The sequence below is a fragment of the Dermochelys coriacea genome, chromosome 2, assembly GCF_009764565.3.
Source record: "Dermochelys coriacea isolate rDerCor1 chromosome 2, rDerCor1.pri.v4, whole genome shotgun sequence".
Taxonomy (NCBI): Eukaryota; Metazoa; Chordata; order Testudines; family Dermochelyidae; genus Dermochelys; species Dermochelys coriacea.
In genome coordinates this window covers 221,144,979-221,172,738 of record NC_050069.1, presented here as the reverse complement: position 1 = coordinate 221,172,738, position 27,760 = coordinate 221,144,979, and the positions used below count along the sequence as shown (strand labels likewise).

At 38.3% G+C, this 27,760-nt stretch overlaps 2 protein-coding genes across 6 annotated transcripts in view; both read left to right on the top strand.

Moving 5' to 3' along the window:
• Window positions 1-1,610: 1,610 nt before the first annotated feature.
• UMAD1 (UBAP1-MVB12-associated (UMA) domain containing 1) overlaps window positions 1,611-27,760 on the top strand; it is a 197,469-nt gene continuing 171,319 nt past the window's right edge. The window contains exons 1-2 of the mRNA XM_043507132.1: window positions 1,611-1,629; window positions 1,902-2,387. Of these exons, the coding sequence (XP_043363067.1) occupies window positions 1,611-1,629; window positions 1,902-2,387 (505 nt within the window). The remainder of the gene's footprint in view (window positions 1,630-1,901; window positions 2,388-27,760) is intronic.
• MIOS (meiosis regulator for oocyte development) lies at window positions 2,352-24,705 on the top strand. Of its 5 annotated transcripts, none has more exons than XM_043509254.1 (11): window positions 2,352-2,434; window positions 3,171-4,542; window positions 6,051-6,149; window positions 7,243-7,500; window positions 8,035-8,204; window positions 11,190-11,255; window positions 12,467-12,625; window positions 14,159-14,311; window positions 15,795-15,999; window positions 20,132-20,261; window positions 21,755-24,705. In XM_043509254.1, exons 2-11 carry the CDS (start codon window positions 3,246-3,248, stop codon window positions 21,849-21,851), a joined length of 2,634 nt encoding a protein of 877 aa, XP_043365189.1. In that variant the 5' UTR covers window positions 2,352-2,434; window positions 3,171-3,245; the 3' UTR covers window positions 21,852-24,705. The 5 variants fall into 5 exon arrangements, 3 of the variants coding, with proteins under 3 accessions (XP_043365189.1, XP_038245925.2, XP_043365191.1); XR_006279395.1 differs by lacking the exon at window positions 21,755-24,705 and adding an exon at window positions 19,496-19,568 and having other exon boundaries at window positions 2,413-2,434; window positions 20,132-20,239; XR_006279396.1 differs by lacking the exons at window positions 20,132-20,261; window positions 21,755-24,705 and adding an exon at window positions 15,223-15,318 and having other exon boundaries at window positions 2,413-2,434; window positions 15,795-15,916.

Sequence of the window (27,760 nt, the reverse complement as noted above, 5' to 3'; positions counted from 1 at the left end):
GTAATATAGTAGAAAATCCCATAGTAATACATGGGAGCTCATAGAAAGGAATAGGGATGATGCAATCTAGACAAGGGATTACATCACTTCCCCTGGGAATTTCAGCAAAATTCCATAGAAATACACTGTAGCGCATAGAAACCAATGGGATCTCCTGGCAGAAAATGGCTAGAGTACATCTAAAGGTCAGCTGAAAACCCCCATTGGAATGCATTGAGCCCACAGAAGTATATGAGACTGCGGAGTAGCTTTCTATACAAGTGACTAATTAGCATACACTAATTAATCATTAACATATGCTAATATCTGGAAGCTGGCTGAGGTGGAAAGTCACCTCAGTGCACGTGACATAAACTAGAATATGCAAATCCTTAAAAACTGATTGGCTGAATTATGATAATAAATTAATAGTTAATGAGCTAAAACTGTATATAAAGGCAGTAATCGGCGGGCTAAAGCTATGTAGGGATAGGAACCAGCAAGAGAGCAGACCCCTGCTAAACAACTGAGAAGATACCTGCGCAAGAGAAGCCACCTGAGAAGCTGAAGAACTGTTTGGAAGCTGGCCACTGCAACAGCAGCAGCAACAGCAGCCTTAGCAATGGTTGCTCCCGGCACCCTGCCAGCAGGAGGCTTTCGCAGCAGCCCAGCAGTGACCGCCGACAAGCAGCAGTGAGCAACCCAGCAGGCTGCAGCACCCAGACAACACTCTCTGAACACCGATCACGAGCTGTGACAGATCAGAAGGACCATAGATGATCTCCGAAGGAATTGAGGAAGATTTTGTAAAGTTAATCTTCCCTTTTACTCCTAGAGCATATGGGTCTTGTCTGTAAATAAAGCTGGATGCCTGTGGTTTGAGTGAGATCTCCCTACCCGTCTGATAACTGCCCGATGAGCACTTATTGGATGTTTAGTATTAACTATTTAGTTAACTATTAAGCGTTAATTAATATATTGTTCTATGTATTTAAATTGATACATTGTTATAAAGTATGGTGGTAAGTGAATAATCGTATTGTTATATTGTTGTATGTGATAGTTAAAACTCATTGTAGTACTGTCTTTATTTCTTATGCTGCTTCCTTTACATTGTATCTATAACCTTTACTGTTTGATTTTTGCCTCTCTTTTCTCTTTTATTGTAATCCTTCACTCCTAAATAAATTTTGTTGTTGTTGAAGAATTTACTGCTTGCTGCCTATTCTTTATCGGAGGGTGTCTTTCAAGGGAAAAGTTAGTTGGCCTTGGTCAGTGGCTTTTCTCTGGAAGGTCCATAGGGCAGGTCACAACCTTAATATCAGAATAAAGGGTCTAAATTAAAAGCAAATCCCCTGGTTACAAGGGGACTCCAAATAATTTTCCATGCCCATGTGCTGTGAGCTTGCGTTTGGGACAAGGCATGTACAATTTACATGGCAGAGTCAGATCATCTAAAAAGGCAGCTGCATCCCCTCCATTTCATCTTCAGTCCTGCTTCTTTCCTCTGGAGAAACTTCTTTCCAAACGGAAGCTCTGAACAAAAGATTGATAGACCCGTCTAAGCTTTCCATGTGTGCCAGACAGACTTTACAAGACAGCAAACTCACCAATGCTGCAAAGAACCCGCTATGGACTCTGAAGTCCTATGTATGTATCTGATTGCTTTGCCCATATAACCTCTCCTCTCGTTTTCTTTTCTTTTTAAATAAATCTTTGATTTTAGAAACTAAAGGCCTGGCAGGCAGTGCGGTATTTTGAGTAAGATCCAGCCAAGTAGGGATCTGGTCACGTGGCTGGCCCCTTAGGGGTCAGAGAAGAACATCATGTTTAGCGACTAGAGTTTTAAGTAACTTCTCACTTTACTGGACTAGGTGCTGATTGGGAGCCAGAGACTGGAATACAAAACGGGGCTGTGTGAGGGAGCGGCTCGCGGCGGGGGCGGGGGGTCCCGCTACCTTCTCCACTCGGCCCACGAAGCAAACGGGCTGCCCGAGGTGCTGCGCTAAGTGGCTGGTGGCGATGCGGGGCCGCGGCCCCTCGTGCACGTCCCCCATGTGGAGCGGTCCCGAGGCTCGCGCCGCGCCGCGCTCTCCCCGACCGGCCACAGCTCCCCTGGAGCGGCGGGAAACCAGCACTTCCGCTCTCCGACGAGCCCGGCAGTCGCCCTGGCAACAGGGGAGGCATCGGGGCGGGGCTTCCTCTCAGGCCGCCAATCGAACGGGACAAGATCGGTTACCGACGCCCTGGTGACGTGGGCAAAGGGCGCTGCTCGCTGCGTGCGAATCGGCGGCCGCTTGTGGCCTCTAGGGGGGCGGCTCAGGCACCGAACCCGGAAGCGAAGGCGCCGGTGCGGCGTCAGGCGGGGCCGTGGGTCGGTTCGGGAGAGCGTCTGAGGCGGGAACGCGGTGAGTGAGCGGAGTGGGGCTGAGCCTTCCCCGCAGCGCGCCGTAGGGTGGGTTTCCAGAAACGCGCACTTGGCTCAGGGGAGAAGGCAGATTTCTTCAAAATGATACGCAGAACGAGTGTTCCTGAGGAGGGAAAGCCACAAAAAAAAATCCTCCCAGTCAGGTTCTTTGTAGCCGAGTAATAGTAGGTGGGAATTAATGTTTGATGAAGTCCAGTTCTGCGTAAAAACCGTACTGAATCTCTCTGTATTGCAAAACATTAATCAGCAAAACGGAAATAAATTAGCTGCTTGAGAGTTTTGTAAATGCCCTTGGCAATATCATAATAGGTGTATAATGTGCTGCTAATACTATAGCCTGTATATGAGTTGGTTTCTTTTAAGTCTTTTTAACGAGACATTACATTTTTGCAAGTTGGCATGGCATTCTCCCTTTCTTGCCACGGAGAAGACATCGGTGCTTTGATACTTCAATGCTCACGGTGGTGTAATAAAGGAGTAATATTCATAGAGGGTCTATACACATGGGAAATCCTGTTGTCAGTTTAAAGAAGGCTAGCTGGATATTTTTTCTCAGTAGATATATCAATGACAGAAGAGGGTTGAGATTGTAAAGTTCTCTCCCATTGCCCCAAGGTTCCAATCTAAGCATAGGTGTTTTGAATGTTTGCCTTGGAAATAACTCAAGACCTTGTCCTAGTTTTAATTTAAAGATGAGTTAGGTAACTAAAGAATGAATATAAAAATGTGTTCACTAAAACCACTACAATTCCTTTCTTAACAGTTTCCCTATGAATGGACATCACCTGAGTCTTCCTACAGAATTTTAAATCGGTTGGATTGACTTATAGTTGCAAACATGAGTGGCTCCAAACCTGATATTCTCTGGGCTCCACACCATGTTGATAGATTTGTTGTATGTGACTCAGAACTGAGCCTCTATCACATTGAATCTGCTGTGAGTTCAGAACTCAAAGCAGGATCCTTGCGATTATCAGAAGAAACTACAGCTACATTATTGTCAATAAATTCAGACACGCCATACATGAAATGTGTGGCCTGGTATCCTAAATATGATCCTGAATGTCTTCTAGCCGTTGGACAAGCAAATGGTCGAGTTGTCCTTACCAGTCTGGGCCAGGATCACAACTCAAAGTCCAAAGAGTTGATAGGAAAAGAATTTGTTCCAAAACATGCACGGCAATGTAATACCTTAGCGTGGAATCCATTGGACAGCAATTGGCTTGCTGCTGGCCTAGATAAACATCGGGCTGACTTTTCAGTATTGATCTGGGATATAAGTAGCAAATACACCACAGAGAGTGCAGTTGCCACAGAGAAAGTGAGACTTTCAGCTGGAGATACTGAAGCTGGGCTGGTAGTGACGAAGCCACTTTATGAATTAGGACAGAATGATGCTTGTCTTTCTCTTTGCTGGCTTCCACGGGACCAGAAACTTCTTTTAGCTGGAATGCACCGAAACTTGGCTATCTTTGACCTTAGAAATACAAGCCAAAAAATGTTTGTAAATACCAAGGCAGTTCAGGGAGTGACTGTAGACCCATACTTTCATGATCGTGTGGCTTCCTTCTATGAAGGTCAGGTTGCCATATGGGATCTCAGAAAATTTGAAAAGCCTGTTTTGACTCTGACAGAGCAACCAAAGCCCCTAACAAAAGTAGCTTGGTGTCCAACAAGAACTGGACTGCTAGCTACTTTAACTAGGGATAGTAATATTATTCGATTGTATGATATGCAGCATACTCCCACACCTATTGGAGATGAAACTGAACCTACAATAATTGAACGAAGTGTGCAGCCATGCGAAAATTATATTGCTTCCTTTGCATGGCATCCCACAAGTCAAAATCGAATGGTAGTTGTGACTCCCAACAGAACTATGTCTGACTTCACAGTTTTTGAAAGGATTTCTCTGGCATGGAGTCCAGTTACATCTCTTATGTGGGCTTGTGGCCGACACTTGTACGAATGCACAGAGGAAGGAAAGGCTAGTTCCTTAGAAAAAGACATAGCAACCAAAATGCGTCTCAGGGCTTTATCCAGGTATGGCCTTGATACTGAGCAGGTCTGGAGAAACCATCTTCTAGCTGGAAATGAAGATTCTCAGCTGAAGTCACTTTGGTACACTCTGCACTATATCCTTTAAAATGTAAAGCAATGTAAAATAAGGAAAGTTGTAAAGGACCTTATATACAGATTTGTCTCTATGTAGACCATTTATATTTCATACTCAAAGTGTAAAGGACTTATAAATAATGCAAGATATTGCAAATACTTTCTGAATATTAAACATGGGAGTTGAAATTCTACATTTCCAAATCCCAGGGGAAAAAATAATGAAGGAAAAAAATCCTAGTATTTTTCTTTCCAGACATCTGTTTATGTCCTTCTCCTCACTGGGACATTTCAAAATACACTTACAGAGGCAATCCAATATCCATTTGCAAGATCAGAGTAGTGTTTACATTAAATATGGACTCTTTTTTTTTTAAATATATTTTAGGAAATCTTTCATTGTTGCAAGTGAAAGATCTACTTTTCAGGCTGTATTGTAAGGAGGAACTAATGTTTGTAAAGAACTTTAAAGATTAAAAGTACGTAAGTGCTAAAAATTTTTCATGCATGATTGCATAGGACTCTTAAAAATCTACCTGAATAGTTCCAAACCATTTAGACAGTTATATACTTTTCCTGATTTATGGCCCAGTCACATTTACAAACCTGGAGGCAGAGTTAAATATGTCAGAAAGTAGAAGTACCCCCTCCCCCCCGCTTAGTGAAAACTTGGTCCATTTCATGCTATATCCCTGGCTACCATTTGGGTGAAAAGCAACACACATCTGTGGACAAACTGTAAAAAACAGTCACCTTTTGCTCCCTGCACACTTTCACTAAGGGCTTGTCTACATGGGAAAATTTACCAGCATAATTATAACATTATAATTATACCTGTATATTTCCCGATGTAGATAAGCCCTAATATTTACAGGCTATGGACTTGTCTACAAATATAAGTTGTTCAGGAACAGCTCTTCCAGAATATTCCTCCTTTCTGTTTAGCTACGTCCACTTTCAGAGTGGGTTAAGATAAACAGGAACAATGCACTTTTGGGATAGGAGTGTCTGCACATGGACTTATTCAGCAATAATTTCATGTATAGAAAAGCCCTAAGTGTTGAGGTCTCTCCAACTTTTGGATTTTGGGTAGGCACTTAAGGGGAGAATACATTAAGTTTCTTGTTGAAGAGACTTGACCTTTCTCTTTTCACCCTTTTCCCCAAGTGGAATCCCTTTAGATAGTTGCTTATGTAGATTGTACCTGCCCTTCATTTTAGTGGGGACTGCTATTCAGAACCCTAGTGAGTGAGCTGGTGCTAGCCAATGCATAAACAAATTAGCAAGTAAGGAAATCTTCTTTGACAGCAGTGCATGATACCATTTTCTTATATCATGTTAATTTATGGAAAAATTAGTTCATTTTGCTTACTACATTTCTATTAGTGTGGTGATCTGCAGGTGAGCATCCTATTGTGGACAGGCTGGTACGTAAGACTAGTTGAACAGAAGCACATTTGAAAGAATGGGGTCTTTCTCCTGTAATTAAACATTAAGACTTTTTCATATTTCCTATATGTGTGAATACTTATGAAGCAATATACTGAAGATATGGATCAGAAGCTTACAGGAAACAAAGGGTCCTTAGTTTATGCAGGCATTAAATCAATTGTGAAGTCATCTTTGGGTAAGAACATTACTACTTTAATAATAATTATACTGTAGCGTGTTTACAAAAACTTTGTGGAGGCCAGTATGGTTTTTGTCACATGTACAAAATTGTTAACTTATTAGAACGCACGTTCAAGTAAATAGAAAAAATGAATATGCAGAAAGATGATGCAGAAGCGCAAGTAAACATTAGTTTTTAATTGGCTCTTGGATAAATAATTTGAAACTAAACATTTTTCCTGCAATAGCACCCAGAATTTCTGGTTTGCTTTGAAAGTCTGTTAATGTAGAGCAAGATGGGTTTCAACTTATTTGAAAGGTCTTGATTTATTTCAAATGTTGCTTATCCTGATATGTAAAAATTTGAAAATGATTTCTTTTTCTGTAACCATTTGACAATATAGTTTTTTCTGTATAAGAATGCAGCAGCAGCCGCCAAATAGACCTTGTGCTGGATACTTCTTTGTATATGTCACTATATAATCAATGATGTAAACAAAAATACTGAGTATGTCCTCCGTGTGTGTGTGTGTGTGTGTGTGTGTGTGTGTGTGAGAAAGAGAGGTGTGTGTGTATTTAAAAAAAAAAATCACCCTCTTATCTACATGCCATGTTCTTGCTTAGCTGAATAAAAAGATGTTTCACTTATCTCAGTCTTTCTTCAAGGAGCTTATAGAAGGTGTGTCTAAGCCCCTTGAAGCAAGAATCTTGTCTTTTTTTATTCAGGGAGGCACCTGGAATGTGTTTGGCTGCTGAGAGAAATAATGAACCCTAGAATACTAGTAATAATAGAAGCATGTACTGTTCTGTCACCTCATTTCTTTTTAAGCTTAATTTTTGCTTTTTCAAATCTATTACAAAGCTCATAGGAGCAATGAAGTTTCCAGAGTGTTGTGTTGGTAAGAAGACTCGATTGGAAATAAATATCAGTTTGATGTACATGCTAAAAGCCATGTATTTACAACAAATTCTATTCTACACTAATGGTAAAACAAAAATTTAGTAATTGTGTTCTTTTGTAAAACTATCTTTTGTTTTCTATGAAGCTGGAAATTAAAATGTTGTAAATTGTCTGTCTGTCAAATGATTTAAATTGTGTTCCCTCTCAGGAACAACAGAGAATCTGAGGCATAGCAGGAGTGGGTCCGATAGGCAAGCAGATATTATTCAGTATCTAAGTGAGGAGAGGTCTTTGGCCTTGCAGCTCTGTGGGTGGATAAAGAAGGGAACTGATTTAGATGTGGAACCCTTTCTAAATTCTTTGGAACAAGAAGGAGACTGGGAGAGAGCTGCTGCTGTTGCACTTTTCAACTTGGACATACGGCGAGCAATACAGATTCTAAATAAAGGAGCTTCTTCTGAAAAAGGTATTTTGTACGTTCTAATTTTTATTTTTTATTTTTTTGGTTGTGGCTATTTTGCCTTAATATTACTAGATCAGTTTTCTCTTCCATAAAAACCCCATCAGGGCATTAATGGCAGCAAGTGAATACACACACCCTTGATACAACAACCACTTAATTCAGGAGGGTTGGATTGGGCCCCATGTTAGTTTTTAACAAGTTCTAATCTGTCACTCCCTTTTTAATGCATCATTGGTCTTAGTCTCTCAAAAGAGCAAGGGATGATCTCATGCCCTGTACAAAATATACCCACTAGAACCCTAAAAATGCTGATATCTAGTCAAATACCAGAGACCAATCTTTTATGGAGGTGTGTTTCAGTTTTATATTATGTAAATAGATTGCTTTTCATTAGTTTTTAATGTTTAGTGATGCAGGGAGTGAGGAAAGCATGTCTGAATGTCAGCATATGTGGGCTATTTCGGATTATTGTAAAGTTTTTATTGGACAAGTTCTTCTAAATTTTTATCCCTATACTTGGTTGGTTTTGTTAATCAGGTGATCTAAACCTCAATGTAGTGGCAATGGCTTTATCAGGATATACAGATGAGAAGAACTCCCTTTGGAGAGAAATGTGCAGCACTCTAAGATTACAACTAAACAACCCCTACTTGTGTGCCATGTTTGCTTTTCTGACAAGTGAATCTGGTTCGTATGATGGAGTTCTGGTAAGAAAATTTTTGCCACACTGAACCTCCTTTAAATGAATATATACAGAGGCCTATACATGAATTCTTTGAATTTAATTCAGACTAGAATTTATTATTGTTTACTTCCTCCTGATGCTTGTCGTTTTCTCGTGAATATTTCCTTTACAAAATCATAAAATATTGGAATAAAATTCTAGCTAAAAATGTCAGTTCTTTTAAAAGTTTTACTATGACGAGAGTTCATTTAGGTTTTTTCTTTAATTGTAAACTCGTTGTAAAACTATACAAAACTACATGAATAACCCTTTAAAAATTATAGTTGGGATCGTCTCTCTTTCAAACAATGTTTAAAAAGACAATGTTAAGAAAATACTTAACCAGGTAGGAAAGCAAATGAGTGAGAAGATGGCAAAAGGGGAGGGAAGGAAAAATAGAGAAGAGGAATAAATTAATCAAATTTCCTCCCGTGTTTTTCCTTAAGTGAGCATTCCAATTTCACTCAGTTGTTGTCTTTGTTTTTTTTTTTAAATTTGCTAGAAAATGGATGTTTTAAAATATTAAAAATAAAGCATAAGCAAGGTAGTCAATCTTCTGGAAAAACAAATCAAAATTTCTTAAAACAGCTGGCATAGTAGAATAGGGTAATCCTATGCATAGGGCTCTACCAAATTCATGGCCATGAAAAATGCATCACGGGCCGTGAAATCTGGTCTCCTCCCATGAAGTCTGGTCTTTTGTGTGCTTTTACCCTATACTGTACAGATAAAGGGAAGGATAATAAATAAATGGTAACTTTTTTAAATAAAAGATATACTTGAAATTAAAAAGTCTTGAGTTTTTTTTCCCAGTTTACCTTTTTAAAAAAAAAAAAAAAAAAAAACAGGTTGGGATTTCCAATGAAAGATGTACTCTTTGCTGTCCTGAAAATCTCAGGACCTAAGAATGTCAGCAGGATTTTTTAAAGAAGCATCTGAGTGTTGATACTCCATTAGAATGATTTGATTGAGGCCAGACCTTAGTAACAGAAGGGGAAAAAAAAGCAGAAAGCAAATACAGTTGCCTTAACAGATGTTAGATTGCCAAATGTATTAAAGAGAAAACTGTATTCTGTATTTTATGTGTTACAATTTTACCTTTATAATTAGGGCTGTCAAGCAATTCAAAAATTAATTGCAATCTCACTGTTAATAATACAATACTACTTAAATATTTTGGGATGTTTTTTCTACGTTTTCAAATATATTGATTTCAATTACAACAATACAAAGTGTACAGTGCTCACTTTATTTTTCTGATTAAATATATTTGTGCTGTAAAAATAAATGGTATTTTTCAGTTCACCTCATACAAGTACTGCAGTGCAATCTCTATTATGAAAGTTGAACTTACAAATGTAGAATTATGTACAAAATATAACTACATTCAAAAACAAAACAAAGTCCGCTCAGTCCTACTTCTTGTTCAGCCAATTACTCAGACAAACAAGTTTGCAGGAGATAGTGCTGTCCCTTCTTGTTCACAATGTCCCCTGAAAGTGAGTAGGCATTCTTATGGCATTATTGCGGCTGGCATCACAAGATTTTTAAATGCCAGATGAGCTAAATATTCGTATGTCCCTTCATGCTTCAACCACCATTCCAGAGTACATGCTTCATACTGATGACGAGTTCTGCTCGATAACAATCCAAAGCAGTGCAGACCGATGCATGTTCATTTTCATCATCAGAGTCGGATGCCACCAGCAGAAGGCTGATTTTTCTTTTTTTTTTTTTTTTTTTGGTGATTCACGTTCTGTAGTTCTCGCATCGAAGTGTTGCTCTTTTAAGACTTCTGAAAGCATGCACCACACCTCTTCCCTCTCGGATATTAGAAGGGACTTCAGATTCTTAAACCTTGGGTCAAGTGCTGTAGCTATCTTTAGAAATCTCACATTGGTTCCTTCTTTGCGTTTTGTTCTTAGTGTTCTTAAGAAAGTGTTCTTAAAACGAACATGTGCTGAGTCATCATCCGAGACTACAATAATATGAAATATATGGCAGATAAAATAGAGCAAGATTCATTTTTTTTTTTGAGTTATCACGTGAGTTAATTGCGATTAATCGACAACCCTACTTGTAATGTGTGACTGTAGAAAGCAATTGTGTGGTTATCCTCTGATTGTGTGGCCGGTATTGGTACCTTCGCAATTGTTCTCTGAACCTGTCTAGGAGATAAACTTGTTTTAACTGTTCGGTGTTCCACAGAATGATTGTAGGCTAATCTGTAACTGTTAAGAGTTCTAATTTTGGGGTTTTGGTCTGTATGGATGAAAGATTAGAAGAGCTGTAAGATAATTGAATATTTGTACCCCTAAGCCAACAGCTAGAAAGAGATCTATTTTGTTTAAACAGACTGTAAGTTCTTTGGGGCAGGGAGTCTCTTACCCCGTTTGTACAGTGTCCAGTACAATGGGCACTAGTCTCATTTGAGGTCTCTAGTGCTACCATAATACCAATAATAAATAACAGAATTATTGAGGTTATTTTAATGTCTTTAATATGATTTTTTTCCCCAAGAAAGACAATTTAATATCATTGTCTACTTTTCCTTTTCACTTCATCATCCACTCCCATCTTTCTTCTCTCACTAGCACATGTTTTCCAGCCTTCTCCTTTTTTCACTCTGCATGTATCCCTGCTGCTTGGATGTATTCTCCACTATACATGCTGGAAACACTATGGACCAGCACTGTGACTTGCCAGCTTTCCTTAGACTGAAGTGCAACTTATTGGGCCCGGCTCTCTTGCCATTGTGGTAGATTGCCCTGGTAATGGTTTTGTGACTAAGTCTAAGCATAAAAAGGCACCTGGCACTTAACATCACAATATGAGGACACCTCTTACTCATGTGAATAATGAAATTCATGGTATTATTTATACAGCAAGTCTAGTGTTCTGTTTAGAAGCAGTGAGTGACTTGGAAATTTGAGCTGATATTACTATATATGTCTATCTTTCCCCACAGTATGAGAATAAGGTAGCAGTACGAGACAGAGTGGCATTTGCTTGTAAATTCCTCAATGATGCACAGGTGAGTGTGTGTTTGAATATTCTTATAAGCTGATATGCCATCCTGTATTTTTAATCAAAACCTTTTTATAGAAAATTCTGAAAATGTGAATAATGGAAGTAATGATACAATGTGTTCCTTTCCTGAAAATAAAAAGGAATAAATTATCAGATTATACCTTCAGTCTGATTTCCAGTTGTGATAATTAGGGTCAATATTAATACTTTCACTATTTTATAGCCTGTTACTATGTTAATAGTTGTATGGTATTAACTGTATATGTATCCTATTAGAAATACTTGGAGATGAGCAGATGTTGGACAGCATAAATATGAAATTTGTATATAAATTTAGATATACTAATATTCTACATCAGGGATTATAACAAATATATGTTTACTAGCAGCCTTAAAATTATAGGTTCTTATTCCACAACGGATTCTGCATAGGTGATTGCCCATTTACTTCAGTGGAGCTTCATGCTGACACAGAGTTCTGCTTGCATGGTGTCAGTGGCTGGAGCATGTATCCTATCATATCATTACACCCAAACAGCATAGAGGAAGTTTTACAATCTGTCTCTTGGTTGCCCTTTCTTCTTTGTCTGGCTCACATACACAAACGTGGTCAGGTTAGCCAAAAAAAAAAAAAAAATAAGCATCCTTCAATTAGTGATCTTATCTAGGCATGTGAATTTGTTCAATCTGTTTTCAAGGGAAATGTCCACTTTTACATGCCTGTAACAAATTAATCTGATTAAGCTACACAAAATGTTTCTTTGCTGGTTAAATGCTCCTTAAATTTTGTCTAATTGTGAAGAAGCTCTTTCAAAGAGAGTGTGTGTTGCTCTTAAATCAAGTCTTGGAGATTATGTGTTGTACTGGTAGAACAGCAAATGCTTATTCCAGATTAAGTTAAGAGAAATCAAATAGGTTGTTTGACAGTAGGTAAGGATATTTTTAAATTACTGAAACAGTGGCTCATTTTTTGTTTTCCCACCATGTGAGGAAACTTGGGTACATTTGCCAGGATTTTGACTTTGATGCAATGAAGTGGATGTTTCTGTATTTTACACTCCTTTTCTGCATAAATTCCAGCAGATACCTCTTTAGTTGAAATAATCTCTTAGGGAGAAAATTTAATAAAAAAGTTGAAGTGTTGGCATGTGCTAAATTGGTCACATTAAAAGGTCATGAGCAGAAAATGAAGGTGGACATCTTTTATTTTTGTAGCTGAATAGATTCATTGAAAAGCTGACAAATGAATTGAAAGATGCTGGGAACTTGGAAGGAATTCTGCTGACAGGACTGACAAAAGATGGAGTGGACTTAATGGAAAGTTATGTTGATAGAACCGGGGATGTCCAGACAGCAAGCTATTGTATGCTCCAGGTTAGTATTTCTCTCCTGAGGTAAAAAGAAAAGGAGTACTTGTGGCACCTTAGAGACTAACAAATTTATTTAAGCATAAGCTTTCATGAGCCAAAGCTCACTTCATCGGATGCATTTGAAGTAATTTCAGGTTACTCCATTATTCTTCAGCACTATAGTAATAAATCTTATATAGCGAACTGAAAAGTACTTCTTAGCATGTATTAAAAAAATGAGGTGATGTATGTACTTTACTTTCAGTGTTTCATTTGGCACCTTAGAAGCAGAGGTTCTCATTGCTCTTTCTGAGGCAAGACATGGAATACTCCTTTCCCCTTCCACTAGCTGGGCTGGGCACACCTAGCCACGGTCTGATACTGATTGAGCTCCCAGGCAGGATCCAGGGATGTTGCTCTGGTAAATGTCCCAGAACTGGTGGCAGAGGAAGTTGGATTCTTAGCATGTCTTTGCTTCTGGATTGTGTTGGCAGAGTTGCTGTCACCACCATCATTGACTTTTTCATACTTGCCTTTTGGTAAGTGAGTTTAGTCTTCTGAAGTCTGATCTACTTTTAAAGCCCTGTGGGTCTGGGTTGTTAAGGGATATCAGAGTGCAAGTGTTTTCAACCTGACAAGACTTAAGCTTGGGGTAAGTATGCACCAGTGTATGTGAGTGAATGTATCCTATCATATCATTACACCCCTTCTGCTGTGCTGTGTTCTAAATTTTTGATGTCCATCCTGATCCTACACATGCTGGCTCCCTCTCCCCTTCAGATCTCTCCTCAATTCTGCCTTTTCCCACGTTCCCTCCCTTGTATAATACACACAATGAAAATATTAGTTAAAAAAACCCACCCAACATTGTGTACCATGTTACTATAGCAACTGTGTGAAAGCAGAGCTTTTTCACACACTTGTTTTTACATGCTCCTCCCCATCCTGATGTTATATCTCTGTGTCCTGTCCGTCTTATTTGCTTAAATTGCAAGCTCTTTTGAGTGGGGCTGATGTTTGTGTAAAGTGCTATGTACCTGCAAAGCACTATGTAGAAATGTAAACAATAAAACTTTGTTAATCATCATCTGTGAATTAAAATATTGAATACTTGGACAATATGCATATCATGCTTGTAACAAAGCTTGGTACATTTTTAAGATACATGGGATTCTGAACACTACTAAAGTGCAGTATTGCATTATAGCTCATGTTTGCTGAATTTTTTTTTAACAGATAATTTTGAATGTTTCCTTTAGTCATAATACGTTGTATTGCTTCAGATATCTTTTACTACATCATATGAAACCCTCTGAAGAAATAATTTTTGTATTGTGTAGGGATGTAAGATATTTAATAGTTAACTGATAAGTATTAGTCTTTCCGTTAATATATTGCAGTTAGTGCTTAAAACAGATTTGTGGCAGCCCCAGACTCCCATCATGTTAATGGTTAAATGGTTAACCAATATAATTTGAATAGTTTAAATGGGTACTTTTTAAAAATGATATTTAAATCCCTAGTATTGTGTATGTTGGTGGTTTATTTCATGCTTTAGGGTTCTCCGTCCGACGTACTTAAGGATGAGAGGGTTCAATATTGGATTGAGAACTACAGGAATTTGTTGGATGCTTGGAGGTTCTGGCATAAACGAGCAGAATTTGACATCCATAGGAGTAAGCTGGATCCCAGTTCAAAACCTTTAGCACAGGTAAACATGAATTATATTTTTGTGAGGATTTAATAAGGTAAAAAGTTAGTCCTTCAGAACCACCTCCATTGGTTTTCCTTTCCCACGTTCATCACAGCATCCGCTCAGACCTAGCACAGCCTTATGTGCCTTCAGTAGGCCCAGTCCTTCCAACCCTTTCTAAAGGATTTAAGACCTTCTTGGAACCAGGGATCTTGAAAATTTTGCTGGGGAAGAAGGCTCTGAGGCCTTTTAAAACCAGGCCGTTTATCTAAAATTCCTGTCTTTCTGTTTGGTCCCTGGAAAATCGAGTGTGAACTGTGTGTGTGTGTGTGTGTGTGTGTGTGTGTGTGTGTGTGTGTGTACACGCCTCTCTAGAGGGTAGCTTCAAAGGGCTGACAATGGAGGAATTGCATTAGCATTCCTACGAGAGAAGATACATACTGTTACAATAACACATACACAATTGCCTTTTTAATGCAGTGTACCCAAAAGTATTCAATTAGTATTTGATAAGGTTTAACTTAATTCATAAGATTTGTTCAGGATATTGTCGGTCGGTCACACATGCACAGAGAAATGAGACATGTACTTATTGTTAGCTATATCTTGGCCTCCACCTGCAGAAAGGAAGGCCTGGTTTAAGGCCATTCTGAAAATGTTGCTGCAAGAGCCTGTTAAATATACCTAGGGCAGGCAGGGTGGCGCTGGTTTGACAAAAAGCTGCAATCTTGATTGTTAGATGATGGAGAATAGTACTTAAAAAAATCCAGTTTCACCTTACAAAACAGTGGAAATAAGCTGTCAAGTCTTTTATTAAAGTAAGCTCATTTTTTGTTCAGTGGTTTTTTTTTTTTTTTTTTTAAAGCAGGTGTTTTATATAATTTTATAAGTAGAGTAGAAACATGCCTTTCAACAACTTTGATTTCCAGCACTTTCTATGGTGAAAGCGGGTTTCTTCATCCTCTGCTAAAAAGAATCATTCAAACTGCAGCAGCCCATTGAGCTCTACGCTTGTCCCATTCACTGTAAGAAAATACTGACCGATACGGTGACAAATATTGATTAAAATGTGCCCTGTTTTTTTTGGTGTGTAAGATATAAAATACCTTAGATGGCTAAAGACACAAGAATCAATAATTTTTCCTTAAAATAGTGTCCTGTAGAGTCCTACAGCCTTGTATCTCTAAAGATTCTAAACTTTATATCTGTTTACCTTCGTGTTCTGTTTAGAACCTCAGATAGGCACTCCTATTATATTTTACAAATGCAAATAAATAGGTTGCTGTTAGTGACTTAAGTGTTGTAGTGTGTGTTTTTTTTTAATTCTGTAGCTGGTTGCCAATTGTCTATTTTGGATGAGATTTTTGCTTTTTATCTTAAATCAGCAAAGCAAAAACATCTCCATGAACATAACTGGAATTTATTGGTTGTACCCTATTGCAAGTATCTCATTCCTATTATTGATTTTGGCTCTTGTCTGTGTTTTTTTTTTTTTTTGTAGGTATTTGTGAGTTGCAATTTCTGTGGGAAATCAATCTCTTATAGCTGTTCAGCCATTCCTCATCAGGGTCGAGGTTTTAGTCAATATGGAGTAAGTGGCTCACCAACCAAGTCAAAGGTTACAAGTTGTCCTGGTTGTCGGAAACCCCTTCCTCGCTGTGCACTTTGCCTAATAAATATGGGGACTCCAGTTTCCAGCTGCCCTGGTATGGCACAATTTTAAGAAACTCCTTCTTTTTAATCTTAAAATGCAGTACTACTTAACGGCACATGATTAGTGGCTCCTGTTTAATGACATTGCATTTGTAACTCTTTCTAGTCTTACAATTATTTTGAAAAACCTCTCTCATTTAGTGAAAGATTCACTGGTTCAAATCCCACCCAGTTCAATGATGAGATCCCTGATTACAGTTGTTTTGATGTCTGACAGTATGGAAATGAGTTGTTCCTGACCTTTTGCCTGTAAGTTACCAAGTCCCTCAGTAAACATGGAGGTTACCCTCTCACTACTAGAGAGTAGATTCTCCCAAGTAGATGAGGTACATTCTGCATTGTAGCCCAGCGTTCTTCTCTTGCTGCTACTGCCCAAGAAGATGTATGTATCCTATGGTTCAAGACTTCAGTCTTCTGGAGTCTAGTCACACATGGGAGAAGTGTGAGTTTAGTAGTCAGAACACAGGACAGGGAAGAACTAAGAATTCCTGATTTCTAATCCTGACTCTACCGTTTTCCTTTATGAATTTGGGCAAGTGACTTGACCTCTCTGCTTCAGTAAAATGAGAATAAAACTTAGTTACATACTTCACAGGATTGTTGGGATTAATTTGATGTTTGTAAAGTGATCTCAAGATGGAAATATACTATAGAATTGCTAAGAATTTCATGCCATAAACAAAAAGTAGGTAAAATAATACCATTTACTAAAGTTGTAAATTACTTGTTGACAAATAAGTGTAGGGTATAAAACAAAGGCACTGGCTGCCAGTTAAAGCCATTAAATATATCTAAGAGAATATGCGCTTCTTACTTTAAGGGTGGAGACTTATTACGTGTACACTAGAAAGTTTAGCCAACTGTTTCCATTTTACTGCAACATGAAACGTGAATAAGATTAATCAATGCCTTGAAATGAAAACTTAAAGCACTTTACATTTCTAAAATGTAATTATAATAAAACTTATTCTCTCTCTTCCTCTTCCCTATGACAGGGATGTGTCCTTGATCATGTCCCCTTTTGGCACTGCAACTCCCTCTTGGTGCTTGCAATCACTCACTCACCTGGTTGTGAGAACAAGATACACCCGACCCCAGCTTGTGGGAGCATGTTAACTGTTTAAAAAAAAAAAAAAAAGTACAAAAACCTCCATTGTTAGTTCCTCAAGTCCACCCCTACTTCTGGTGCTGTGGTTAATACTGACAAATGTCTTCTTCCAAGTTTAGGAGTCCATAGCCACTCTTCCTGGAGCAGAGTTGTAGCTCAAATGGCGCTCTCCTTAAATCAAGAGTCTACAGCCATCCTGTTGCTGGGTTGTATTTCAAAACAGGTTCACTCTCCTTAGGTCAGGTTTCAGAGTAGCAGCAGAGTTAGTCTGTATTCACAAAAAGAAAAGGAGGACTTGTGGCACCTGAGAGACTAACAAATTTATTTCAGCATAAGCTTTTCGTGAGCTACAGCTCACTTCATTGGATGCATTCAGTGGAAAATACAGTGGGAAGATTTATATACACACAGAACATGAAACAATGGGTGTTACCATACACACTGTAACGAGAGTGATCAGGTAAGGTGAGCTATTACTGGGGGACAGAGGGTCGGATGTGTCCATTTAGTCTTTTATGTAGAGACTGTCCAGTTTGGCTAATGTACATGGCAGAGGGGCATTGCTGGCACATGGTGGCATATCACATTAGTAGATGTGTAGGTGAATGAGCCTCACCACACGATTCATTGTCTACAGCCAAGCTCTACAATACAACCACATTTGCTCCAACCCCTCAGACAGAGACAAACACCTACAAGATCTCTATCAAGCATTCTTACAACTACAGTACCCACCTGCTGAAGTGAAGAAACAGATTGACAGAGCCAGAAGAGTACCCAGAAGTCACCTACTACAGGACAGGCCCAACAAAGAAAATAACAGAACGCCACTAGCCATCATCTTCAGCCCCCAACTAAAACCTCTCCAACGCATCATCAAGGATCTACAACCTATCCTGAAGGACGACCCATCACTCTCACAGATCTTGGGAGACAGGCCAGTCCTTGCTTACAGACAGGCCCCGCAACCTGAAGCAAATACTCACCAGCAACCACACAACAGAACCACTAACCCAGGAACTATCCTTGCAATAAAACCCGTTGCTAACTGTGTCCACATCTATTCAGGGGACACCATCATAAGGCCTAATCACATCAGCCACGCTATCAGAGGCTCGTTCACCTGCACATCTAACAATGTGATATGTGCCAGCGATGCCCCTCTGCCATGTACATTGGCCAAACTGGACAGTCTCTACGTAAAAGAATAAATGGACACAAATCAGACATCAAGAATTATAACATTCAAAAACCAGTTGGAGAACACTTCAATCTCTCTGGTCACTCGATTTACAGACCTAAAAGTGGCAATTCTTCTTTAACAAAAAAACTTCAAAAACAGACTCCAGTGAGAGACTGCTAAATTGGAATTAATTTGCAAACTGGATACAATTAACTTAAGCTTGAATAAAGATTGGAGTGGATGGGTCATTACACAAAGTAAAACTATTTCTCCATGTTTGTTCCCTTCCCCCCCCCCCCCCGCAGTTCCTCAGATGTTCTTGTCAACTGCTGGAAATGGCCTACATTGATTATCACTACAAAAGGTCCCGCCCCCCGCTGGTAATAGCTCACGTTACCTGATCACTCATTACAGTGTGTGTGTTTCATTTTCTCTATGTATATAAATCTCCCCACTGTATTTTTCCACTGAATGCATCTGATGAAGTGAGCTGTAGCTCACAAAAGCTTATGTTCAAATAAATTTTTTAGTGTCTAAGGTGCCACAAGTACTCCTTTTTTCTCCTTAGGTCAGGAATTCCCCACTGTTGTCCTGGAGCTGGGTTAGAGTTCAGTCTAGCTTCTCCCCAGCTGGTCCCTCTTTACTCAGTCCTTTTACTTGTCACCTTAGAGGGTTAACAGGCAAGCAGCTCTCCTGCTAGTCTCTGGGAGCTCCTCTCTCCAAGAGCACCCTCCTCCAACTGAGCTCTGGTAGCCTCCTGTCAGGTTCAGGGGCTCATTAGTTAGTTGCCAAGCACACCCCCATGGCAGTTAATTGCTTACAGATGGGCTCTTTCTCCTTTAAAGAAGCCTGTCATGGATAGACTGGGTTCTGACTCCCCATAAGGGCCAGCCACACTGTGATGCTCCCCCATATGTATAATATCTGTTGCAAAAATTTCATTGCTAACTAGCCGACTAATATGTCCTCAGATGTGCAGTCATGAGGTTTATTTCATATCTGTAACATCCTTGAGTCTTACTAGTTAAATTCTATACAAGTTGTGTTTGAAGCTCTCTTTCATTAACCATGTTTATAGTTCAGTATTGTGATATTACAGACATGGAGTATACTATTGTGTTATACATACACACACCTTTTCCAACTGTTTCACCATTCCGTTTTAAGACTTCTTTATTACAATTGTTTCCATTTATAGCTTATTGATATGTTACTATGAGGTTCTGGAGTAACTCTTCCAAAGCAGAAAAGAAATCCTCACAATGAAATAGGTAACATTAGAAAATGTAGCAGTTATTGCAAAAGAAATAGTGTGAAATGAAGCTATTAATAGGCAAGAAATTACTGAGACAGTAAGAGCTAAAACAGTAGCTTAGCAATATAATTCTATTGCTTGTTTTATCCTTCCAGTTATATTAGCAAAATTAATAAATAGGTGAAAATGTTAATTACCTCTGTTGGAGTGGAAGTGATTTTTATAAAATGCATTGCAAATACTCTCATATCTTCTGGCTTCTCAGTAGGTTTCGTAAGATCTCAGTAGCTTTGGGAGTACCAAAAAGTCATGTAAAATACACACATGGTAACACTAATACTTTAAAATATTTGTGCTCAAATGAGAAATGGCATTTTTCTTCAAAATGGTAAAGCTTTCAAGATAGTTAGTTATTTAATAGATGATTCTAATTTTCATTTATTTTCAGGTGATAACTTTTTCTTAACTAATTTATCAGTTTATTTCTGGTTCCAAATCAAGCTCCTAATTTGAATTTTAAGTTCTTTAATACTCCAATATAGCACAGATATTGACTGAAAGTTTCTTACCTATCCATAGGAGTATCAAAGTCGGATGAAAAGGTGGATCTTAGCAAGGACAAGAAATTAGCCCAGTTTAACAACTGGTTTACGTGGTGCCACAACTGCAGGCATGGTGGTCATGCTGGACACATGCTCAGCTGGTTCAGGTAAACTGATATAATTAAACATATAGGCTCTCACATAAATTATGTTTAATGTGACATATAAGACACATACTTCCTTGGGTGTAGTCTTTATTATATATTGTATTTACTTGTATGGTATTACATAAAAATATAATTTAAGGCATATGCACAAGTGAACCAAGCTTGAGGTTGAGATTTCAGCTTTAACTCTGCATCTCCTGATTTTTGAATCCTTCATATGCTAGCTTTTGCGTGGAATGTATATGTCAGCAGAGCCAAATTTCTGCTATCATCCCACAGTGGAGAGTCTGAGCTTTTTGCTTTAGATTCAAGACAGTTGTGTGTGATTACAGGACATTATAACCAGTAATGGCCAGTCATCCAATTAACCCCTGGGTGCCATTGTGCTGAAAGCCATGCCCTACCTAGAAACAGCTGTAAATGTGAACAAATTTTCTCTTTTCCTTGACTGTCTTGGCATACTGATGCTGCTTGATGGTTTTATTTGGAAAGATGTAGGGGAGATCTATCCTGACATAGTGATCAAAGAAATAGAGAATTCCTGTGGGGGACAACCATTGTTAGGGGTGTTCCAACAGAAAGGGAAGCTGGCAGCCTGTGGAAGCAGTCTGACAAAGTGGAGAACTTGCCAGTTGGACAAAAGGCTGCTGTTTATCATGGTACTGGGGGGTCAGTATTGCTTTGGATCTAGGAGTGTGTGTTAATTTCACAAATGTAAATAGTGATTTCACTTTGACAGTCCTGATTTTTTTTTTCTTTTTTTGTCTTTTTTAAATTTTGATGTACTGTGTTAAAAACATATTCCTTTCTATTTTCTCATGTTACGTTGTGAGGACAGGTGTCAAATGTCGGGTTCATTGGAGTTGTATTCTGACAGCATGGCTAGGATTAGTTTCTAGGTTGCCTCATGATTTATTGCAAGATGTAGCATGTTGCCCATTAACTATTCTGTGTCATGCACAGTAAGTAGCTTTTTATCCCATTAAACTGTCGGATTTATTAAATTAGGGTCTTCTCTCTTTCTAGATGTCATGTTATGCCTCCTGCAGTTGGGCTCAAATATCCCCAACAGTGAGCACCAATTTGTCACACTATATTAAACTCTCTGTCTTGAATTTAAACTTTGAATATGTCACAATTTTACATATGAGAGAGATCATTTTCAGAGATGCAGACAGAACAAGAGAGAGTGTCATCTTAATTTTAATCTACTTCAAGTTGACAGTGTGAAACTTACTTTTTGAGCTTGTATGTCCTTTCTGCCTATATTTTCATATAGTTAAAAGGGCTGATCTTCTGCTTTCAGAAAACTTATTGCTGATTTATCCTGTATGCTTTATTGCTATTTTAAAATTATTCCTATTTCAAATTCAGCTATTGATTTCTCTTTGGTTATGTTGCTGCACAGATTTACATTTTGGGACATATAGAACTGAGATTACAAAGCTGTTCCTTTTACAATGTTATAATTCCCAGTTTCCTTTCTCATGCAGGGACCATACTGAGTGTCCAGTTTCTGCGTGTTCTTGTAAGTGTATGCAGCTGGATACTACAGGGAATCTCATCCCAGCAGAGACTGTTCAGCCATAAAACAACCAAGTTTCAAAATGTGGGACTAACAGATGACCTTCACAGCCTTAATACATACCTCAGAACAAGTAACTCATGACTCGCCCATAGTGGAAAAATAAATCCTTCTGTTCGATCAGCAATTCTGGAGTGTGAATAGTTTAGATGTGCTTCACAGAGCCAGGCGTTGCTGGAATGATTTAAGTGTGCCATGTGGATTATAGTTAGTGGGTTGAAGCAGATCCTTTTAGAAATACTTCCACAGGCTTTGTTGAAATTCAAAGCACCCTTCAAGAAGATTTTTCAGAGTAACACTGAACAATCCTTGAATCTGCCATCCAAGATGAGCCAGTGTTGCATGCTGGTTTAGTTCTGGGCTTTCAAAATAGATAATTGAAGACTGTTGTTGAGAAAATCGTGAGTTTTATGCTGTAGCTTTCTATTTTCATTCATCGCTGCTCATTGTATACAAAAAGAATTTCAAAGAAAAGTATCAAGAATTCAGCTATTGAAACATTTAATTTCCCCCATGAATTTTTCTTGAAGGAAAAGTTGCATTCATGTAATTTTTTTTGTTAACATTTTGTTAATACTAAGAGTATTTCAGTGTAAGTTTAGCTACATATCTTGCTGTTTTTTGAATATAAAATCTTTAATTCAAGTTTTTTCCTAACAAGAAACAGTTTGAAGAATTATTTCATAAAAAGTGGAACATCCACTTCAAAACGGAATACAAATAAATCTTGATTTTTTTTATGAAGGACTCTGTGTGCATGCAAAATATTAAAACTGGTATTTTATAAAACTTAATCAGATTCAATTCAAATTATGATTACTGGACCAGTATAAATTTCAGATAACCTGAAGATTTGAATATTCAGGGTTTACCTACTCTTGTGAAATGCACCAATTCAAATTATGCTACAGATTACCAGTGGACATTGGCCCTCCTCATAAATTGCACAATTTTTAAAGTTTCTGGTCAAGAGCAGTTTCATAACCTGTTGCTAGTCAGGAATAAAATTCATTAGTGGAGCGCTGAGTGTCATTTGGCCACACTATACTTGGCTCTATTGAGTGTTTATTTGTCCTTAATTTTTATAAGCAACAAAATTCACACATTTAGAAGAAACTGCTTTAAGGTATGTGACAATAACATCAGTTTATTTGGGGGGGTGTATGTGTGTTGTTTAAAAAAAAAAAACTGGTGAATAAAAATTGATACTTAACACTTATGTATTGTCACTCAAAAAAACCCCAAATGTTAGAAGATGGAAAACTAGCAATAAATGGTATCTTATTGCCAGTATTGTGAAAAATTGGTTTTTAAAAAATAGAACATACTGTAAGATACAGTGGAATGCTGATAGCCAGTTGTATTGGCAATAAAGTAGAAGCCAAATGTAAATTATGTATATGATGCATCACCAGCGACAGTGGGTTTTTTCCTGATTAAACCAATTAATGTTTTTAATACATTTATTACTTTATTCTACCCTAAAATTGTTACCTAATTTGTAGTCTTATTTTTAAACTAAATTGTAAAAGGTACTTGATATTTGATTATTTGTACAAAGGTTTACTTGGAAGGGGAAAAGTTTGTCTTATTAGCAGGAAATATTTATTTCTAGCTACCCAATTATATTTTGCATGCTTTGTTTTGATGTTGTTGTCGGGGTTTCTGCCAATCTGAAATATACACCATTTAATAAATGTAATTTTGAACTTAATGCATAAGGTATTGTTCTAATGATATAGTGCAGGCAATATAATATTTAGGTTTCAGTTTCACAGGAATCTGGATTTTCGAATGTCAAGAATTTTTTTTATTTTGAATCCACCATAGTAGTAACAATTCATTGATTTCCCTCTCCCCCCGAATATTCGGTATGTACAACAGCATGACTACTTATTGTCATCTTTCCCTCATGTAAAAGTGTTCTCATTTTGAATTGTCAAATCCTATCATTATCATGAAATTAGAAGCTTACTTTATGATTTTCTTCGTCTTTAAATCCTGAGAGTTAAGAATGTTTGTTTGTATATTCTGATACAGCATAAGTACATGTAGTCCGTGCTCAAGCTTTCAGACAGATACATTATATTTTAACACTCCTTTTAGTATAACGCGAGAAGTGTAATGTCTTCAACATTTTAATCCTGTTAATCATTATCACTGTTTTCTCCTGAGCTGGTTTTAAAATAATAAAGTTGTAGTTTGTCTGATTTGCTGCTTTAACTTGAATTGCTTCTTTGTGGTTTTTATTTTCATGGTCTTTTAGCATTCTACTGATGCCACAGCCCATGAAGGTAGAAGTACAGTAAAGAATAAATGTACATGCAATTTCTGTTAATGAAATGTTTTTTCAATATTTTTGGTTTATTTAGGCTTCTATACTGGATTCATATCCATTTGATACCAACTGTGAATATTTATCTCACTAGAAATTCCTATAATTAACATGGGATGGGATTGCAATTTTTGTGGAGTCTGGGACAACAATGATACTCCTCAGAAAAAGACACTAAATACAGGAGCTGGGGAGGGGAGTTGCAAAGAAACAGTTTGCAATGCCAAATCTGGGTGGCCATTCCTATCCCTGGCATACTTTAGAGTGGCCTCAATGCTGGCTATAGCTCCAAGTGCCAGCCACAGAGAGAGTACAGTGTGCTCTGTCTAGGCCTCCTCTCTTCCACAGCCATATACCTTCAGCTAATTGTGTGTAACTATAACAAGGCTGCTGTTCTACCAGATGTTTTGCTGGTAGTACAGCTTCAGTGGTTACTCTTCCTTAGGTTGGAAACAGCGGTGTCTGATTACTTGTTTGTATTTCTCATACGATTTTGGAAATATAAATTTGCTGCTATTACCTAATCCCCTCTGTTTCTGCCACTTTCTTTCCAGGCCTCCTTTTTATGTATATAAACATTACACACACATCTTTAATGTTTATAAGTGGACACTAATGAAATCTAAACAGGTAGTATAAAATGGCTTTTAAAAATAGCAGACAAGGTTTTGAATCTGCAAACAGGTTTGCCTGGAATGCTTTTGAACGGTGTGTGGCTGGTATATATCATTTACAACAGGCATATATTCCTAAATTCTGCACACCTAAATTGTCAATTTAAATACGTTTTACCCATGAACTGGTGTCACATCAATTTATAACAGATTTGATTGACAAGTTTCATCTCTAGGCTCTAAATGTCAGTTGTAGATGTCAAAACTGTCAGCCAAGAGCACATTTGCTTGTAGCAGTAGTGTTTCATCCTTTGAAGATAAATACAGAATTCATTGTCTTTTTAGAGTGCCTTAAATAGTCCCTTCACAGAAATAAGACTGGTCCCTGACCCTGCAAACACTTGCACCTACTTAATTTTAGTCTCATAAATAGTCTCATTGACTCCACATGAATAAAGTTTTTAAACAGTTGGCAGAAACTACAAGGCCTAAATGATGGTTTGACAAGACAACGGATGCTATAATATATGTATGTACAGTAAAGGACGTGTTACAAAACTGAGTATGTGAAAACTCACTTTAGGAAGACACCAAACTGTTAATATTAAGCAATAAAACTTTTCTACAAAAATGCCATTCCTTACTGGTGCTCTATCAATCCTGAGTGCTAATTACAAATTCTAAGTAGAAAAGTAAAGACTAGATCCTCCCTCTATTTTTTGGGCGAACTAGAGCTGGGAGGATAAACATCAGCAGGCTGTTCCTCTCCCTTCTTCCAGAACCTCCTCCCAGCACAGCAGTGATGACTGACACTTTACGTAATATCCTGAATGAATGGTGTTGAATTAAATTAATACATTCAGGGTCCACTGTATTAAAAATGCAATTGTATATGTTATTGTGGAATTGAAGATTATTTCTATGGGAAGGGTAAATAGGAGAACAGCAGGGGATGATTAGGCAAATTCACTCAGTTTGTAACATCCCCAGAGCAACCACCCTCTTGGAGAGGTAGGCCTACACTAGTTCAGACTGTATTCAGACAAAGCAAGGGTTTTTGGATAAATAATCTGAGTTTAAACTGGCTTGTGGCCACCTTCCTGATCAACAGAGAGCCCCAATCCTTAGGGGAGGGTTGGAAGGACTAGGACTGCCAGAATTCACGTTAGGGTTTGGGTTAATTCTGGCAGGCTTAAAAGCCAACACATATGCTAATATTTTTAATGTTAGTGGTGGGGGAATTCTGTGCCACTGTGCACATGCAGAATTCATGTGGCATGCAGAATTTGTATTTTTTGCTTCCCCCTCCCCACGCCCACCCCCCAAAAAAACCACCTGCAAGAAAGGTGCTGTAATTACCCATTTTGCCCATGAGGGGACACAGGGGAGCCAGAACAGAGAGCAGCTCCCAGCAGGAGCAGTCCCAGCTGCAGCTAGGGAAGAGAAAGATACTGTCTTCCTCACAGCATCCTTCCTGTGGGGCCAGGTCAGAGGCATGGGATATGGAGACACAGGGGACTGCTGGAGGGTCACAGACTGGGGTTCAGAAGGGCTAGTGAGGGGGACAGACTGGGGCTGAATAGGAGTGGGGGTGCCTCTTCTGTGCACTATTTGAACACAAGGTTGGAATCTCAGAATTCAGCTGTCACATTTCAGGGCAACTGCACCTGTATTTCTCCTCCATGGTCCAGCTCTCCAGCCATTTTCTTTTTGGGTGGAAAACTAGATCTCTCCCTTCTGAGCAGGACGTTTCCAGGCTGAACAAATCCCTGCCTTCACTTTGTATTTTCCAGCACAGAGAGGTTGTTCAAAGAAATCTGCTTGCTTTCTCTTCATAGGCTGTCAACAGTTATAAATTACCACACAGCACTTCCGCTGCAAGCCTATTTTATTCTTAAGGTAAAAAGCATTACAGAGAAAAATCTTATATTCATGGAGGAATTTTGCACCAAAAAAAAATTGACAAAAAATTAGAAATTCTGCACACACTATTTTTAAATTCTGTGTATTTTATGTCAAAATAACATAATATAATCATGAGTTTCAATTATTTTGGTAATTTATTTCAAAATACCTGTCAGCAAGTAGGTCTGTAACAATAAACAAAAGAGACTCAGGAAATATTTTTGACATTCTTTTCCTAGGCATATTAATAAACTCAATTGTGACATTACACCCCATATTCTTCATAGAAATATGGTTGATAAGAATGGCATAATTAAGATATACTTTATGCAAGATGGCTCATGTAAGTATCACTGGAAAGGTTATGATTTACTGAATGTGTTTATCCAATTTGAATGCATGTATCATTTCTCAAAAAGAAAAGGAGTACTTGTGGCACCTTAGAGACTAAGTGAGCTGTAGCTCACGAAAGCTTATGCTCTAATAAATTTGTTAGTCTCTAAGGTGCCACAAGTACTCCTTTTTCTTTTTGCGAATACAAACTAACACGGCTGCTACTCTGAAAAATGTATCATTTCTGTATCTGTCAGTAGGAATATTGACTTTTTAACAATTACAACTGTGTGTGGACTTGGGGAAATGCCCACCAGACAGTAAGCAATCAGACTTAATGGGCCATTTGAAAAGGACAATGAGTCTTGGAAGATGTGGATCTCCCATCTGCCCGGAGTTCCTTCCTGCGGACATTGCAAATAAACCTGGTTTCATAGTTGCTTTGACACTGCAGTGTCAGGTGATAAGATCATCTGATACAAAACACCACCTTGAACACTGCTGGTACTTTTTCTCTGTAGGGGGATGGGGATCAAACAAAGGTTTCCTGCCTTAGGTAAATCTTTTTTAAAGCTGGGAAGGGGGTTAATCACTCTCCTCCGTTGCCTACCCAAGAAGAAGGATTGCTGAAAGTATCTGAAGGGATAAAGGAACTAATCTGAGAGGAAAAGCAGGGATGAGTCCAGATTGAGATGGGTCCAGCCTGTAAGAAGAAATAACTGGAACT

Excerpts from the sequence above, each read along its gene's own strand:
- MIOS (XM_043509254.1), top strand. The coding sequence starts at position 3,246 with ATGAGTGGCTCCAAACCTGATATTCTCTGGGCTCCACACCATGTTGAT. Across the intron at positions 14,312-15,794 it reads GTTCAAAACCTTTAGCACAG|GTATTTGTGAGTTGCAATTT; the intron begins GTAAACATGAAT and ends TTTTTTTTGTAG. Across the intron at positions 20,262-21,754 it reads CACATGCTCAGCTGGTTCAG|GGACCATACTGAGTGTCCAG; the intron begins GTAAACTGATAT and ends TTTCTCATGCAG.